The sequence below is a fragment of the Lissotriton vulgaris genome, chromosome 11, assembly GCF_964263255.1.
Source record: "Lissotriton vulgaris chromosome 11, aLisVul1.2, whole genome shotgun sequence".
In the NCBI taxonomy this organism is placed as follows: domain Eukaryota; kingdom Metazoa; phylum Chordata; class Amphibia; order Caudata; family Salamandridae; genus Lissotriton; species Lissotriton vulgaris.
Genome location: NC_141699.1, coordinates 469,341,219 through 469,356,986, shown reverse-complemented (window position 1 = coordinate 469,356,986; position 15,768 = coordinate 469,341,219). Strand labels below are relative to the sequence as shown.

General features: G+C 42.5%; 1 protein-coding gene across 1 annotated transcript in view; it reads right to left on the bottom strand.

The window, feature by feature from the left end:
* KCTD9 (potassium channel tetramerization domain containing 9) overlaps window positions 1-15,768 on the bottom strand; it is a 221,654-nt gene that overhangs the window by 25,050 nt on the left and 180,836 nt on the right. The window contains exons 9-11 of the mRNA XM_086943531.1: window positions 14,291-14,440; window positions 5,792-5,897; window positions 4,978-5,111 (exon numbers count right to left, since the gene is read on the bottom strand). Coding sequence (XP_086799657.1) covers window positions 4,978-5,111; window positions 5,792-5,897; window positions 14,291-14,440 — 390 coding nt within the window. The remainder of the gene's footprint in view (window positions 1-4,977; window positions 5,112-5,791; window positions 5,898-14,290; window positions 14,441-15,768) is intronic.

Here is a 15,768-nt window from a genome sequence, read left to right as displayed (position 1 = left end):
TTTAAAATGCTCAAAACGGAAATGATTAAACTGGTGTGGGGAGGTAAGCAGGCCAGATTGAAGTGGACAGTTCTGACTGGGCCCTACTTTTCGGGGGGTTTTGGGATCCCAGACTTTGAACTCTACTATGTGAGCGCGCAGGCCCATTATCTTTATTTTTGGGTCCAACAACCCCGATACATGCCACAGCTGGCAGCAGAGCATTGGCTTGTTCACTTGATACCGATCGATGGGGCTGTATATATGGGAGGTGCCTGCTCGGGAACGCACACACACTACTGTACAGGCCACTATCTCGTCGTGGACGAATATAGCGCGGCTCCTAGGGGCCCCCATGATCTACTCCCCGCTGCTGCCTATCACATATCATCCCAAAATGCCTCTTTTGCAGGAGACTCTCTTTCATAGACTTCGGGACCGCACGTCGATCAACACCTGGGGGGACCTATATGCGGAGGGCAAGTTCCGAGCGTCAGACACTATTTTTGCAGACGCTCAACGCACTCCCTTAGATGCGTTTCTATAAATTAGGCTTAAGCAAGGGCTTAGATCTTTACACCCTGACTTCCCACACGAACCCCTGTCACTTGCACCATTACACTTTCTCCTCCAGCAGACAGCGCCGAAACGGTTAGTGTCCCTGATATACCGTATAGTCCAGACGCAGCGTGAGGTTGATAGCCCGGGATCCCGCCTGCACTGGGGGGTGGGGGGGATCTGGGTTCGGACATCACGGACAAGCAGTGGGAGTATTGTTGCTCACAGACTGAATGGATCTCAGATAGCAGTAGATTGCGAATTATCCGTTACTAGTACTTGAATAGACTATATCATACTCTGGCCAAACTACACATACTCCGACTGCGGGACTCAGACAGGTGTGACCGATGTAAGGCACCCCAGGCAGATTTTCTGCACCTGGCCTGGAATTGTCCCGGGGTACAGAGATATTGGGAACAGGTATTTGAGGCTCTGGGCCAGATGATCGGTGTGCAACTACAGGCCACACCGTTGATTGCGATCTTGAGATATGTTAAAAATGTGCCCTTACTCCATAGTAAATACATAGCATTAGCGCTCTTGATGGCAAAGAGACGCCTAGCTTGTCGTTGGGGCAGGGGAAGAGCACCCAAGTTAAAGGATTGGCTGAAGAACATGGTCTATTGCCAGGAAAAGGCTGCTGTTTATGCAGAGTTGCTGCCTGTGGCGTCCAGACCCAGAGATATCTGGGCGCCGCTGCTGTCCTACTTGGCGGACGGACCTGAGGAAGATGGAGGCTCCTGAAGACCTGGAGGTGCATGCTGAAAGTTGACCACTCGAACGCACGCATGCGTGGGCGCGAGTAATGGACAGATCTGGCTGACTGCTAATAGGCGTGATTGATGAGGTGGACGAAGCTTGCAGCATTTGTATGTGCTATTGGCTGCTCCCATAGCTTTCACATGTGTGTTTTCTTTGGATGACTCGGAAGGGTAGTACACACAGCACGATTTGCCACATGCTGATATATAAAGTTGAAATGTGGCTGCACTACAAACTTAGTATCCCTGTCTAAATCTCTTTACTTTTGTTTTTTTGTGTCACTGCCCGGTATCTCCATTGTCATATTAATTGCTTGACGCGGCCGGCCCCAAGTGGTTGTAGGTGACTTGCTGTGTATTTCACTTACCGCTTAAGATGACTCTGCTTTATTTACTGCTATATAAGTTGCAGGCCGTTCGACGGATGTAGACACAGGCCTGTGTCATTTGTTTGTTAAACTTTTTCTTTACCTCAATAAAGGTTTTTGAAACTTAAAAAAAACAACAACAAAAAAACAACTTTATGCGTACTGTAAGGCAGTGCGGATGTTATCACTCCTGGCACGGATTTCATCCCAAAAGAGTAATTACAAAGGATGTTACGTTTTTGTGCCGCGTTAAACCAAAGTGGGTATATACTCATTTGTACTGCTTGATAGAGACATTGTTTACTACTGGGTTATAATCTAGCCCTAGTGGGCGGGATGTCAACATTTTATACTGTCTTAAGATAAAACTGAAAAAAGTAAAAAAATGGGGGAGGAAAAAATATAACATGTGATGTTCAAACTCTACAGGAAATAATAAATACAAAAGATTATAAAGGCAAAAGGTTAAAACCAATTTTTTAGAGGTGCTCTAATACTTTGCTAGTCTATCTCGATTTATCATACAACAGTCCCATCGGGACCCTACTGTTCAGTTCAATAATATAACAGGACTCTAATCGCCTAAGTTTCTTTTCACGGTTGCCTCCCCGGATATTAAAAGGGATGAAATCGATTACAAAGTAACTCAGCCCCTGTGTATCCTTCTGATGGTGGCTTTCAAAGTGGCGTGCCACTGGATATTTCTTATCACCATTGCGTATGGCTCTCAAATGCTGGAGCACTCTTTTATGAACAGGAAGAATAGTGCTGCCCACGTACCACAGGCCACATGGGCACTGCAGCACGTAGACAGCATACTCTGTCCTACACGTGAAGAATACTTTGATTTTATTCACTCTGTTGGACAGACCAGGTACATAGGTCGGTGTATTAATACCGTGATTGCATGCCTTGCACTTAGTGCATTTAATAAACCCTTCTCTCTTTTTAGCCAATTTTTTGACTGGGTGTTTGATTGCTGCGAGATCATGTTACTGACTAACATTTGTTTGAAAGAGCGAGCCCTTCTAAACGTTACTGCTGGCCTTTTCTGCACAATTCTGCCTAGTATCGGATCATTCCGAATAAGGTGCCAATGTTTGTTCAAAATATTTCTAATCTGCCCATGTTTTCTGTTATATGCTGTAATCATTCGCACTTGATTTGTCTGTGTACTCTCTTTTCTGATCTTACTCTGACTTTTAGTAAATAGAATGTCCTCCCTGCTTCTTTTCTTTGCTTTCTTTATGGAGGCTTGAATATTGCCTCTATCATAACCCCGTGCTGTAAATCGAGATTCCAGATTAGCGAATTCTTTCTCAAGTTTTTGTGGGTCGCTACAATTACAAATCATCCTCAGACTCTCACCGTACGGAATACTCTTGATTAAGTTCTGGGGTGGAAACTCGTAGCGTGAAGCAATGTGTTTCCCGCTGTTGGTTTCCTGAAAAGTTTAGTATGTAGTTTAGAGTTCTTCACATAAACTGTGAGGTCAAGGAAATTAACCTCATTCCTGCTGACAGTACTCGTAAACTTCAAATTGAGTGAGTTTTGCTGTAATTCTCCTCTGATCCCCTCCATACGACGAAAAGATAGTCGATGAAGCGACTTCAGTGGAGAATATTTTCTTCCCATTCTCTGTGGAACTCAACCCTGACCACCTGCTCCTCCCACCAGCCCATATGCTTATATATCCACAAAAACAGTCTCCCTGGAGAAGGGAAAAAGAGAAATGGGAACTCATGGGTACACTAGGACTTCAATTCAATGGTTTATTCAGCAAGATGAGTTTCGGCATGTATGCCTTTCTCAATCGCTGATACACAATAAACACATTGGGAAACCATGATTTTTAAAGCTTCCAGGGATGTTTCTATTGGTGGAATAACTGGGGTGTTAGAAAAAGTCTTTGCCGTCCTGGTACGATACCATATTGTGGCCAACATCTTGGGTGTAACATTTATTACATTGTTAATCACACTCTGATGGACTTCAAAAATGTATTTCAAAATTAAGTTGGCAATCTCACAATTGAAAATTCAACCCATGATGGGTAAATCACTAAGTGAACAAGAATCAAAAATTTGCAATCCCACCCAACTGGCTTAATCCTTCAGTCTTTTTCACACCAATCAAACTCTGTATGAGCCGTCTCAGTCTCAAGAAACAGTTCATTTCTTTGCTGTATATCGGGTGAAAGTGCACAATCCCACACACCCATATCAGCCTACACTAGACAGAGCACCCCTCACCTCAGCCCCCATCTACTTTGTAAATGTCCGGATTTCATTAGTCCATCCTCCGGTCCCAGTGGTTATGGCAGTACGTTGAACTCACCGCTCATCCGAAATCAAACTTGATTTCTCCATACAGGACTCCTCAGGTTGCACACGGTCAAAGGCCGAATGGGGTTGGCTGCATTTGGGGGGTGGGGGAAAAGGGATAGGCCGCTAGGCCTTGCTGCGGCCAACCCTCCACTATGCACGACCAAAGGCTGTGCGTGGCGGCAGTTGGATTTTTGTATAGTAATGAAATATCACTTTATGTTAAAAAAAACTAGAAATGCACTGAAAATAACAAAGTTACAAGCGCAGTATAGTAGGTTCATATTTTACACCACAAAACAATAGAAATTCAGCAGTTCTAGTTATCTCCTGTAACTATAACTCGTGCCCTAAGGTAACTATAACTCATGCCCTTGCCATGCACTGCTAATTATCCCACATATTACAACACTTATGATATCTTCTATGACATCATTGAGAATATCAGTGCAACATGTGTTGTAAAATTATTAATGAGAAAACTGCGCATGGCAAGTTATAGCTACCTTAGGGCACAAGTTATATTTACCTGAAATAACTACCTGCTGAAATTCTATTGTTTTGTGATTGTAAAATCCAAACCTCACTATAATGGCCTTGTAAAAAGATATTCACATACACAAAATCATTTAGAATTTTTTTCTGAATAATGTGGAAGGTGGACTGTCACTAAGACAATGTCTTAATACCTCTAATTGTAGATTTCCCATTTACCAGCCAGTAGAAAGCACATTATGAGCAAAATGTATACATATTAGCCCTCTTTCAACCAATCTATTTCAGAACCAATATACATCACAGATTAGACCTTAGTCCTAACAGTATGCTGTGCTGCTGATGGGTTCCACTAGCGGCACATACACTAAAGGTTACTGTCCTCTATGGCTATTTACAATGCTTCTAGCATGGTTACAAGTAACAGTGAATAAAACATAGAGGCTTACTGGTATACCAAATCCAGAAGAATCACAAACTGAGCCTCACCTCAAGGTCTGTCCCTGCCAATGTTGCTCCCCGCAAGTTACAGTTCTTCAGCTTAGCATTTTTTAGCGTAGCAACTCTTAGGTTAATTCCAGTCATCTGACTGCCCTCCATGTCTACACCTTTCAGATTTGCTCCTGAAAGAGAAGTTGTAGAAGTACGTATGAAGAATACAATAGCAGAAGAAATGTACATTACATACTAAAAAAGCATTGCATGGCTGCAACGGGTAGGATTTCAGACACTGAATTAGGTCATGATGATTATAGTTGAAACAATCAGGATCCATTTTAACACTGATGCGAGACACACATTTATTTTAACATTCTCCTAGGTTCTTACCTCCCCAATATAATGCATCTACATGGCAATATAAATAGCTTGCCTTTTAGTGATAATTTTTTTGTTTTCCTTATTGCGAATTCCTATACCCAGATATGGGTCCTGTACTCGCTGTGCCATAGGTCTCAAGCTATACCTCACTGAGGAGGCATAACTGTGCTAAAAGCTGTGTGGGGATGCATGAGTTTCTGTCAAGAGGGGATCTGGTCTGCCATCAGGGCTGAACTGCTTCTACGAGAGAAGAACCAAGTCTTACTTGCAGATGGATGGTTACTGTCTGAGGTGGCATGGTGGGTAAAAAAGAAAACTAAAAGAAAACTGGCTAGAACAATTACCAGTGGGTAAAATTAAAGTATTCAATAAATTCCTTTTTTTTTTATTTCCTGTCCCAAAGGGGTTAGGGTTCCAAAATCTCCCTACACCTGTTCACGAGAGGCAGCATTATCAGTCAGATTAAATGTTACTACAAACTTACCTTCCAGGTTTGCTTTGAGACCAGAAGGGTCTTCAAAATTACAACCCTTCAAAGATGCTCCTTCTGCGTTGGAACAAAGCATCTTTACACCCTGGAGATTGGCTCCCTGAAACATAATGCCAAATAAGTCAGAAGCTGCACTGTGACTAGGGTAGAATAAAAGAGCATAATCAAATGATATCAGTAGGTGGTGACGTTTTACAGTGTAGATCATAATGCACTTTTACATCACAAAAACACGGAGAAGGAAGATAAGTAAACTATCATTGTTCTTGGGCACTGTCCACAGTGTAATACAGCAATGATAAAATAATATGCATGTGGTAGACTCTCTTAAACCAATCATCTAAAGCTCAACAGGGAACTGATATAGGGGGTCACCATGCAAGTGGGGGGTTGCACAGCTTAGTGACTATTTAAGGGCACATATCACAAACTGGTTGGAAAAGATTTCATTTGAGGATTAAGAAGCATTTGTGGACATGCATCAATATTGTAACAGTGCTCAACGGTTGGTAATAAAACAGCAAAATGTTGCACGAAGAGGCACATATTCAAATTAATATTCTCTTTGTTTAAATCTTGTAGGTCTACTTGCTGATAACTGCATCCTAATTTACGAGGACAGCTGGACGACTGGGAAGGCTTCCCATCACTTGCTACTCTAGTCCTGGGGCCAAAGTAGATTTTGAGCTATAGATATAGCTGAACTCACTTCAACAGATTTCATAAACATGCGAGTTACATTATATTGATATTTAGAAAATGGCTATATAAATCAAACTGTGAACCACAGAGTCTTAAGACCCTTTAATGCTGAACCATTATTTATTTCAGTGTCTGGATCAAGCTCAACATAAAATAAGAACAATGGAAACCTAAGTAAAGTTAGCATAGGTTTTGTTATAGAAAGGAGACCGTAATTCTACCAGGCATACCTGATTTTCTGGTCAACCTTTTTCGAAGATAACTGTAATAGGTTACTTTAAAAACACTCTTGCTGAAAATGACTCCGACATAAGCTTTAAAACCGGTTACAATTGCAGTGTTCCAACTCTAGCTTGTGTGATTAAAAATTCAGTCATGAGAATGTAATCAAGTTTTTTCAAAATATTAAAAAGTTAACTTAATTTTTAACTATAAATGAACATGTCTGTGCAATTTCAAGACCCTTCTAACTTCTGTGGTGCAAGAGCCCCAACACTATCTGGGATGTGCATGCTCCCAAAGCCTAGATGTTAAAAAAATGGAAAATGCTACTTACCAGTATGCATCTGTTCTTGGTATGTAGAGCTGCAGATTCGTACACTATGCATTAGATCGCCACCTGGTGTTGGGGTCGGTTGATTGCAGGTTGTTGTCTTCTTGGAGAAGTCTTTGTAGTCACGATATAGGTGACTTCTCCCTTGGACAATACTGCGCATGGGCATCGGCTCCATCCTTAGATTGTTTTTCGCCATGATGGGAAATGATGGAGTTAGTATAAGCGAAGAGAAAAAAAGGATGTTCATGCGTGTACATTAAGTAAGATGAGAACTGGAATGGATACAAGTCCGGGGCGGGGGGGGCGGGAGGGCGTGTACGAATGCAGCTCTACATGCCAAGAACAGATGCATACTGGTAAGTAGCATTTTTCGTTCGAGGCATATGAGCTGCAGATCGTACACTATGGATCGATTGTGCAGCAGTGTCTCCCCTAGCAGTGGTCGCTTGTATCCATTGCAGTAGGATGAAATAGTGTTCTAAGGACAGCCTGGCCTACTGCAGCTTGCTGCTTGGCTTGCACATCAACATAATAGTGTTTAGTGAAGGTGTGTGGTGTAGACCATGTTGCTGCCTTGCATATTTCCTCTAATGGTATATTTCCTAAGAAAGCCATAGAGGCTCCAAGTTTGCGAGTGAATTGTGCTCTAGGAGGAACTGTTAGTGTACGTTTAGCTTTTTGATAGCATATTGTTATACACTTTACAATCCACCTGGCAATCCCACCTTCAGAGATAGGGTTGCCTTTGTGTGGAGGAGAGAAAGATACAAACAATTGTTTTGTCTTCCTATAGTATTTTGTTCTATCTATGTAGCAGAGCAGAGCTCTTTTTACACCTAATGTATGTAAGGCCCTTTCTGCTACAGAGTCTGGGTTTTGGAAAAACACAGGTAACTCTACAGATTGGTTTAGGTGAAAAGGCGTGATAACCTTTGGAAGAAATTTTGGATTAGACCTAAGAACCACTTTATTAGGATGTATTTGAAAAAATGGTTCTTGTATAGTGAACGCTTGCATTTCACTTACTCTTCTGAGAGAGGTGATGGCAACAAGGAAAGCAGTTTTCCATGTTAGAAACTGCAGTTCACATTTATGTAGAGGCTCAAAAGGGGGTACCATGAGTCTCGTACGGACAAGATTCAGGTTCCATACTGGAGAAGGTGGGAACCTGGGAGGGATTATTCTTTTTAATCTTTCCATAAATGCTTTGATTGCAGGTACCCTAAAAAGAGACAGGTGTTGCCTGTTTTGTAAATAGGCTGCAATTGCTGCAAGATGTAGGCGTATGGAAGAGTATGCCAAATTAGACCTTTGTAGATGTAAAAGGTAACAAATGATACTTTGGATGGAAGCATCCAGTGGATCAATGTGATTATTTTTGCAATATATTGCAAATCTTTTCCATTTGGTGGCATAACACGCTCTAGTAGTGGGTTTCCTAGCCTCTTTAATGATATTCATACTGTCTGGTGGTAAGTTAAGATAACCAAACTCTAAGACTTCAGGAGCCAGATCGCCAAATTCAGTTGGTTTGGGTCTGGGTGTCTGATTTCTCCATGGTTCTGAGTTAAAAGCGAGGGTGTGATCTATAACTTTTGATCTAGAACCAGAGAGTGATCTAGTAGTGTGGTGAACCACGGTTGGCGTGCCCATTTGGGAGCTACTAGTATGAGCTTGAGGGACTGTTGTTTGAGCTTGCGCACTACTAGTGGAATGAGGGGGAGAGGCGGAAAAGCGTACGCAAATCTGCCTGACCAGTTCATCCATAGTGCATTGCCCTCGGACCGTGGGTGTGGGAACCTGGCGGCGAAGGTTGGGCATTTTGCATTTTCTTGGGTGGCAAACAGGTCTATGTGTGGATGCCCCCACCTTTGGAAGAATGGCTGAAGAACTTGTGGATGTAGTTCCCATTCGTGAATCTGTTGTGACTGCCGACTTAACAGATCCGCTATCTGATTGTGAACTCCTGGAAGGTGTTCCGCTAACAGATATATGTTTTGAGGAATGGCCCACCTCCAACTGTTCTGTGCGAGCTGGGACAGTTGCAGAGTGTGTCCCCCCCCCCCTGTTTTTGTATATAGTACATTGCTGTCATATTGTCCGTCCGGATTAAGACAGCTTTGTTCTGTACTTGAAGTTGAAAAGTTTTGAGTGCTAAGAATATCGCTAGCAGCTCTAGATGGTTGATATGGAACAGTTTTTGTTGGTTGCTCCATTGACCTTGAGTAGTATGGTGTAAGAGATGGGCTCCCCATCCTGTTTGGGATGAGTCTGTTGTGAGCACTATTTGTGGAACAGGCTCGAGGAACGGCCGTCCTCTTGTCAAGTTTTTGGTGTTCCACCATTGCAGAGAGCGCTGTGTACGGCAGTCTACCAACACCAGGTCTGTGAGCTGACCTTGAGCCTGATTCCACTGTTGTGCCAGACATTCTTGTGATGGACGCATTTGCAGTCTTGCATGTGGTACTATGAAGATGCAAGATGCCATCATGCCTATTAATCTCATGAACACTCTTGCTTGGAGAGACTGTTGGGTGTTGAAAAGTGGAGACTGAGGCTTGAATGCTCTGTATTCTGGCTGGACTGGGATACGCTAGAGCTGTAGATGTGTTTATCGTAGCTCCTAGATACTGATGCACGTGTGAAGGTTCTAGATGCGACTCTGTGTAGTTGATCGTAAACCCTAAGTTGTGCAACAGTTGAATTGTCTGCTGTGTGTGTTGTACACATTGGTGGAAGGACTTGGCTTTTATGAGCCAATCGTCCAGATAAGGGAAGACATGTATCTGTTGTCTTCTCAGATGTGCTGCTACTACTGCTAAGCACTTTGTGAACACCTGTGGTGCTGTTGTGACACCAAACCGAAGGATATTGAATGGATAGTGTTATCATCTATTACAAACCTTAGGTACTTCTGGTGAGCAGGATGCATTGGAATGTGAAAATAGGCGTCCTTCAGGTCTAGCGTTGAAAGGAAATCGTCTTGTTGCAGTAGTGGGAGCACTTGTTGCAGAGTGATCATATGAAAATTATCTGATTGTATGTAATGGTTGAGGGGCCTGAGGTCGAGAATTGGCCTTAGTGTCCAATCCTTTTCGGGAATTAGAAAATACAGCGAGTAAACCCCTGTTCCTTGTTCCTCTAATGGGACTAGTTGAATAGCATCTTTTTGTAGAAGTGCTAGAACTTCTTGTTGAAGCAGAGTCAGATGATCTATAGACATAGGACGCTGCCTGGGTGGTATGTTTGGGGGGGTTGCTGTAAGTTCTAGGCAGTAGCCATGTTAGATAATCTGTCTCACCCACCTGTCTGTTGTGATGGAGTTCCAGACAGGCAGGAACTGTGTTAATCTGCCCCCCACAGGAGTGGAATGCTGTTTGGGGAGCAGAGGGAAGTCACTGTTTAGTTGTGGAAGAGGAGCGATTGTGGTTGTTACCGCGACCTCTTCCCTTGTTATTATTGCCTCTGTATCCTCCTCTAAAATACCCTTTGTTAGAGGATGTTTGTGTTTGCGTCTTGAAAGATGTTGTTGTATCTGCTCCAGTTTGTTTGGAGCCTCCTCTATAAAAGGAGCGACAAAAAGAACCTCTAGTCTGTGTGGACTGTAGAGCTCCCATAGACTTTGCAGTGTCTGTGTCTTTCTTCATTTTCTCCAGTGTAGTGTCTACTTCTGGGCCAAATAATTGGTTTTGATTTAACGGCTGGTTTAAAATTGTGGTTTGCAGCTCTTGTTTGAACCCTGAAATGTGCAACCATGCATGTCTTCTGAGTATGACACTAGTATTTACGGCTCTAGCTGCTGTGTCTGCGACATCTAGTGCACATTTTTATTGAGGCATTTGAAATTAATTTGCCTTCTTGTATGAGCTCTGTTGCCTGATCTGGGAGGTGTTGTAGTAGTGTATCTAATAGGTCGTAATGAGCCCTGTCATAACGTGAGAGAAGGGCTTGTGTATTTGCTATGCACCATATATTTGTAGCTTGTGCAGCTATTCTTTTACCTGACGCATCAATAACTTTGAATTCTTTGTCAGGTGGGGGCGTTTCACCAGAAGTCTGAATTTGCCCTTTTTCTTGCATTGGACACTACCAAAGAGTCTAGTGGAGGATGCCCTTTAATATAGGTTGGATCAGAGGGTGCAGGCCTATATTTCTTTTCTATTCTTGGATTTAATACCCTAGTGCGTACAGGATCTTTGAATATGTCTTGAGCATGCTTAATGACTCCTTTAATCATGGGAAGAATTTGAGTAGATCTGTGTGATGGCTCAAATGTATCTAACAGAAAGTCTTCCTCAATGTCTTCAGAATGCATTGTGACTTTGTGGTAGAGAGCAGCTCTGTTTAAGAGGTGAATAAATCCAATGCTGTCTTCTGGAGGAGAAGGTTTTGATGGGTATGACTGTGGATCAGGGACATCAGGCACATTGTGTGATGGAAAAACAAAGACATCCTCATCTACAGGACTGCATGTGGGTCTGCATGTGGATCCTCTCCACCACCTAAGTCATACTCCTCATCAGTTTGTGGTGAATGTGATGATGCAGTAGAAGGGACAGGAGAGATTTGAGGTGATATGTAAGGAGGGACAGGAGAGGAAGAAGATACAGGAGATAGAGGGTGCATAGGAGAAGTTGCATAGTCCTTCTTTTTGGCCGGAACCACAGGTGAAGGTGGTGTTTCTGCTTATCTCTTTTTTATGAGGTATAGCACCTACAAGTCCAGTCTTTGGGTTTATGTAGATCTTCCTTTGTTTAGGATCTGGTTTAAACAGTTCTTCTTCCTATACAACCTTCTTCGGCGTCAATTTTTTCAGTTCCAACAGAGGTTGTTTTGGGCGTTTTGCCTTGGGAGGTGTTACAGAGTCCTGTAGCAATGTTCTCGGTGCCGAAGGTGTTGTTTTCGGCTTGGTAGGTGTATCCGAGGACTTCGGAACCTCGGAATCAGGCTTTGTGGGTTTTGGCACTTAAGCAGGAGTCTTCGGAGTGGAAGCTGGCCTAGTCGGCTTTGTGGCGTAGGACGCTGGCTTTCCCTCTCTAGTTTTTGAAAGTCGACGGTTTCGGAGCCGGAGCTTCTTTCGGTGCTTATACCTCTTTAGGCTTTGGTGTCGAAGGATCTTTCGCTTTCGGTGCCGAAGGGTCTTCTGGCCTTGGTGTCGAAGGATCTTTGGGCTTCGGTGCGGATGGAGGTGGTGGAATCGGCACGTGTGGTTTGGTCGGTGCCGAAGCACCTGAAGCCGTAGTTGTTTTCCTCGGAGCCGAGCTCGAAGGCTGGGCTTTAGAAGGAAGTACTTGGTCTTGACTGGGCCCCTTGGGCGGAGTGCTGACCTTTGCCTTTGTCTTGGGCAGTGTATGTGGTGCAGGGGCAGGAGTACTCACGGGTTGACGTGATGGATCGAGTCATCTGAGGCCTCTGATATGATCTGGAGATCAGGCGAATCCTCTTCTGGAACGAGCGGAACCTCATCATCGAGGATATTTTCCGGTGCTGGGGCTGATCTCATCTCGTGTCGACGGGCCCTCCGATCCTGCATGGTCTTTTTCGATCGGAAGGACGCACAAGCTGTGCAGGTCGACTCGTCGTGATCTGGCGATAGACAGAGGTTGCAGACCTTGTGATGATCGCTATGTGGAAATTTTGCTCGACAAACCGGGCATTTCTTGAATGGAGTTCTTTCCATGTGGTGTAGGCCGCACGGCGTAGATAGGCCCAACGGCCCGCAACGATGAACCGGAATCGAGTTGATGGCGCCGAAAGTTGTATATTCGATGTCGATATTAGTTGTAGGAAGTTTTTGCGCATCGAAGTTGCTGAAAAAGTTTTTCTAGCCGGACCGGAGAAACTTTCATCCAAACCCCGTGGCGGAAAAAAACTATCCAAGGATGGAGCCGATGCCCATGCGCAGTATTGTCCAAGGGAGGAGTCACTTATATTGTGACTACAAAGACTTCTCCAAGAAGACAACAAACTGCAATCATCTGAGCCCAACACCAGGTGGAGATCTACGGCATAGTGTACGATCTGCAGCTCATATGCCTCGAACATATATATTTGTCAAAGGGAATACATTTTCAAACACATTGGTCACAAAGAAATGAAAGGAGTTTCTGAAAAGTAGACAAAAGCTATAGTTCAAAGATATGTTTCTTGTCTTCTTTCCAAAAACGCAAAAATATTGCAATAACTTTGTAGTGCAGTAGGAGACAAATATTTGACCCATGTTATATACAACAGTGACACTATAAGCCCTTGGAAATCAAGTTGTGCCAACAAGATACGAGTTCAACAACAAAAGAGACAGCAGGAAAATTAAAGGCTTGAAAAATGTTAACGGCACACACTTTTAATATATTTGAAATTTAAACTTTAAAATTTTTAAATAGAATGTTGTATAGCCAGAAAATTGTCAACTTGAATGTATTTCTCCACTATTTTATTAGTTTATTTTAGTACATTCATCCAATAATATTGCAAAGTTTCTGACTTTCCTTTGCTTCATTAGGGATAAATGTCCCAAGTCAAGTTAATTTCAAGTTTTCTTCTTTCCATTCTGAGTTTTATATTTCACTCTTCAGTGTTATTTTCTGATGAAATATTAATGTGTCGGTTCATTGAAGCCCATGATACAGCTTCTATTTTCTCATAGACCGTCCCAAGCAACAATAACGCAGCCATCCTCAAGAGCATGCTCCATTGAACAAAGAAATTAAAAATTAAATCATTCTGGCCTGAACACAAAAAGTAAAGAGAAGAGGGAACATGATCTACAAAGGGTAGTGTGCCCTTTGACACATCATACAGGCATGTCAGTTCACAAACATATATGAGTAATAAGCAGATCAAGTGATCTCCAAACACAAACCTCTCCTTTCCGACAGCTAGTCAAATGAACAAATTTCCATGGAATACTACCTGATCATCAGAAAAGGCAAAACACATGCAAGGGAATAATGAGGTAGGACTAAGTACAAGTCAGAGGAACTTCTTTAAGTTAGAATGCCTATCTAATTTGTTTTTACTGCGACAACTGTATAACCATAATGTATACATTCCCTTGGGTATCTGTGCACCTTTTGCACAGGCACATCGAGATGTAATTCATCATGCATTTTAGAAGAAAGATGTTAGGCACTACTGAAGGAAAAAAAGGTCTATTTTCTTCAAAAAATGTTGATCCGGCCAACCAATAATTAAACATAATTAAACACAAGGTGGGCCATTTTAATTATACTTACATCCAATACGGATCCAGAGAGATCAGCACGCTCCAGGTTGGATGAGCAGAGGTTGGCATGGGTGAGGTTGCAACAACTTAAGTTGGCCATCTTAAAGTTTATGTATCGGAGGTCCAACCTTGATAGGTCTGTGCCACTGAAATTTAGACCCTGCCCAGGAGAAAATAAAAGTAGTAAAATTGCCAGGCAGGTCTTTCTCTCTCTCATACTTTAAGGCTATGTGGAAGAGGTCCTATTCCAAGTTATATTTATCAGAACAAAGAACAATTCACCATATTCTGGATCAACAATAATAAAATAGTTACTTACTGGTAGTAGTATTGCAGTTTCTGGATTCACATGCGATGCATTATCACCCTGTTAAGTGGTTGGGTCTTGAATGGTTTCTTTGAATCTTCTTGCTCGCTCTTTTTTTCCTGTGTGTGCGGTTGAGTAATTGACCATTTGATGTCGCATCCCTTCTTTAATGATGCCAGACATACATCTTAGACACCCCTCAACACATATGCCATCTTCAGGTTCTTTTTCCCCCTATTTATGACTTCCTTGTCTTATACCATGCTTATCTTCCTTCTTTGCTAATTTCCCTCATTTAGAGAGGTGAGTGGGTCACATGCAAATACATAAAATTCTTCAAGTGCAAAACGTATTCCTACCCATAAGTAATCATTTTGCTTTGCAGTGTGAATCTTTTCTGGATTCACATGTTGTGCATTATTTTTGTAGGAGTATATTTTTTCCACGGGACAACAGGATTAACAGTGTGTATTGGACGACAGGATTAACAGTGTGTATTTACAAATAGGTGTTTTAACACACTTCGTTTGCATGTCCACACAGTAATGTTTTGTGAAGGGATGCACATAACACCATATGGCTGCCATCCATAGGTCGTTTAAGGAAATGTTAGACAGGAGGGCATATGTTGCTCCCTTCTTTCTTGTCGAGTGTGCCTTTGGGTTTTAACCAAGTATCACATCTGTTTTGTGACATTGCTAAAATGTCTGGACCATCATCTCACAATAGTTCCATTGTGAAGAGCCTTTATTTGCTTATGCAAAGGAGAAAAATTCTTCTCTTTCCTTATTGGTTTAGTCTTTTGTAAGTAATACACGATTTCCCTTCTAATAACCAGTATATGTAGGGCTAACTCTGCCTGAGTTTTAGGCTGCTGGAATAATGCAGGTAATTGTATGGCTTGTTTAACATAAATATATGAAACCACTTTAGGATAAACAGGTTAGCTCCCATCATTTTCCTGTCCTTGGCTATTTGCAGATTTGGTTCCTGTGTTTTAAGGGTGAATTCCCGTAAAGTCGTTATGGCAATCAGGAAGGCTGCCTTTAGTGTTAGATATTAGAGTTCTGCATTATGCAAGGATTCTAAAAATAATGTATCAGTTGGGTCAACACCAGGTAGAGATTCAACATAGATGTTAGTAAAAGCCAATGGTATTACTTTCCTCTTTGCTCCCTCTG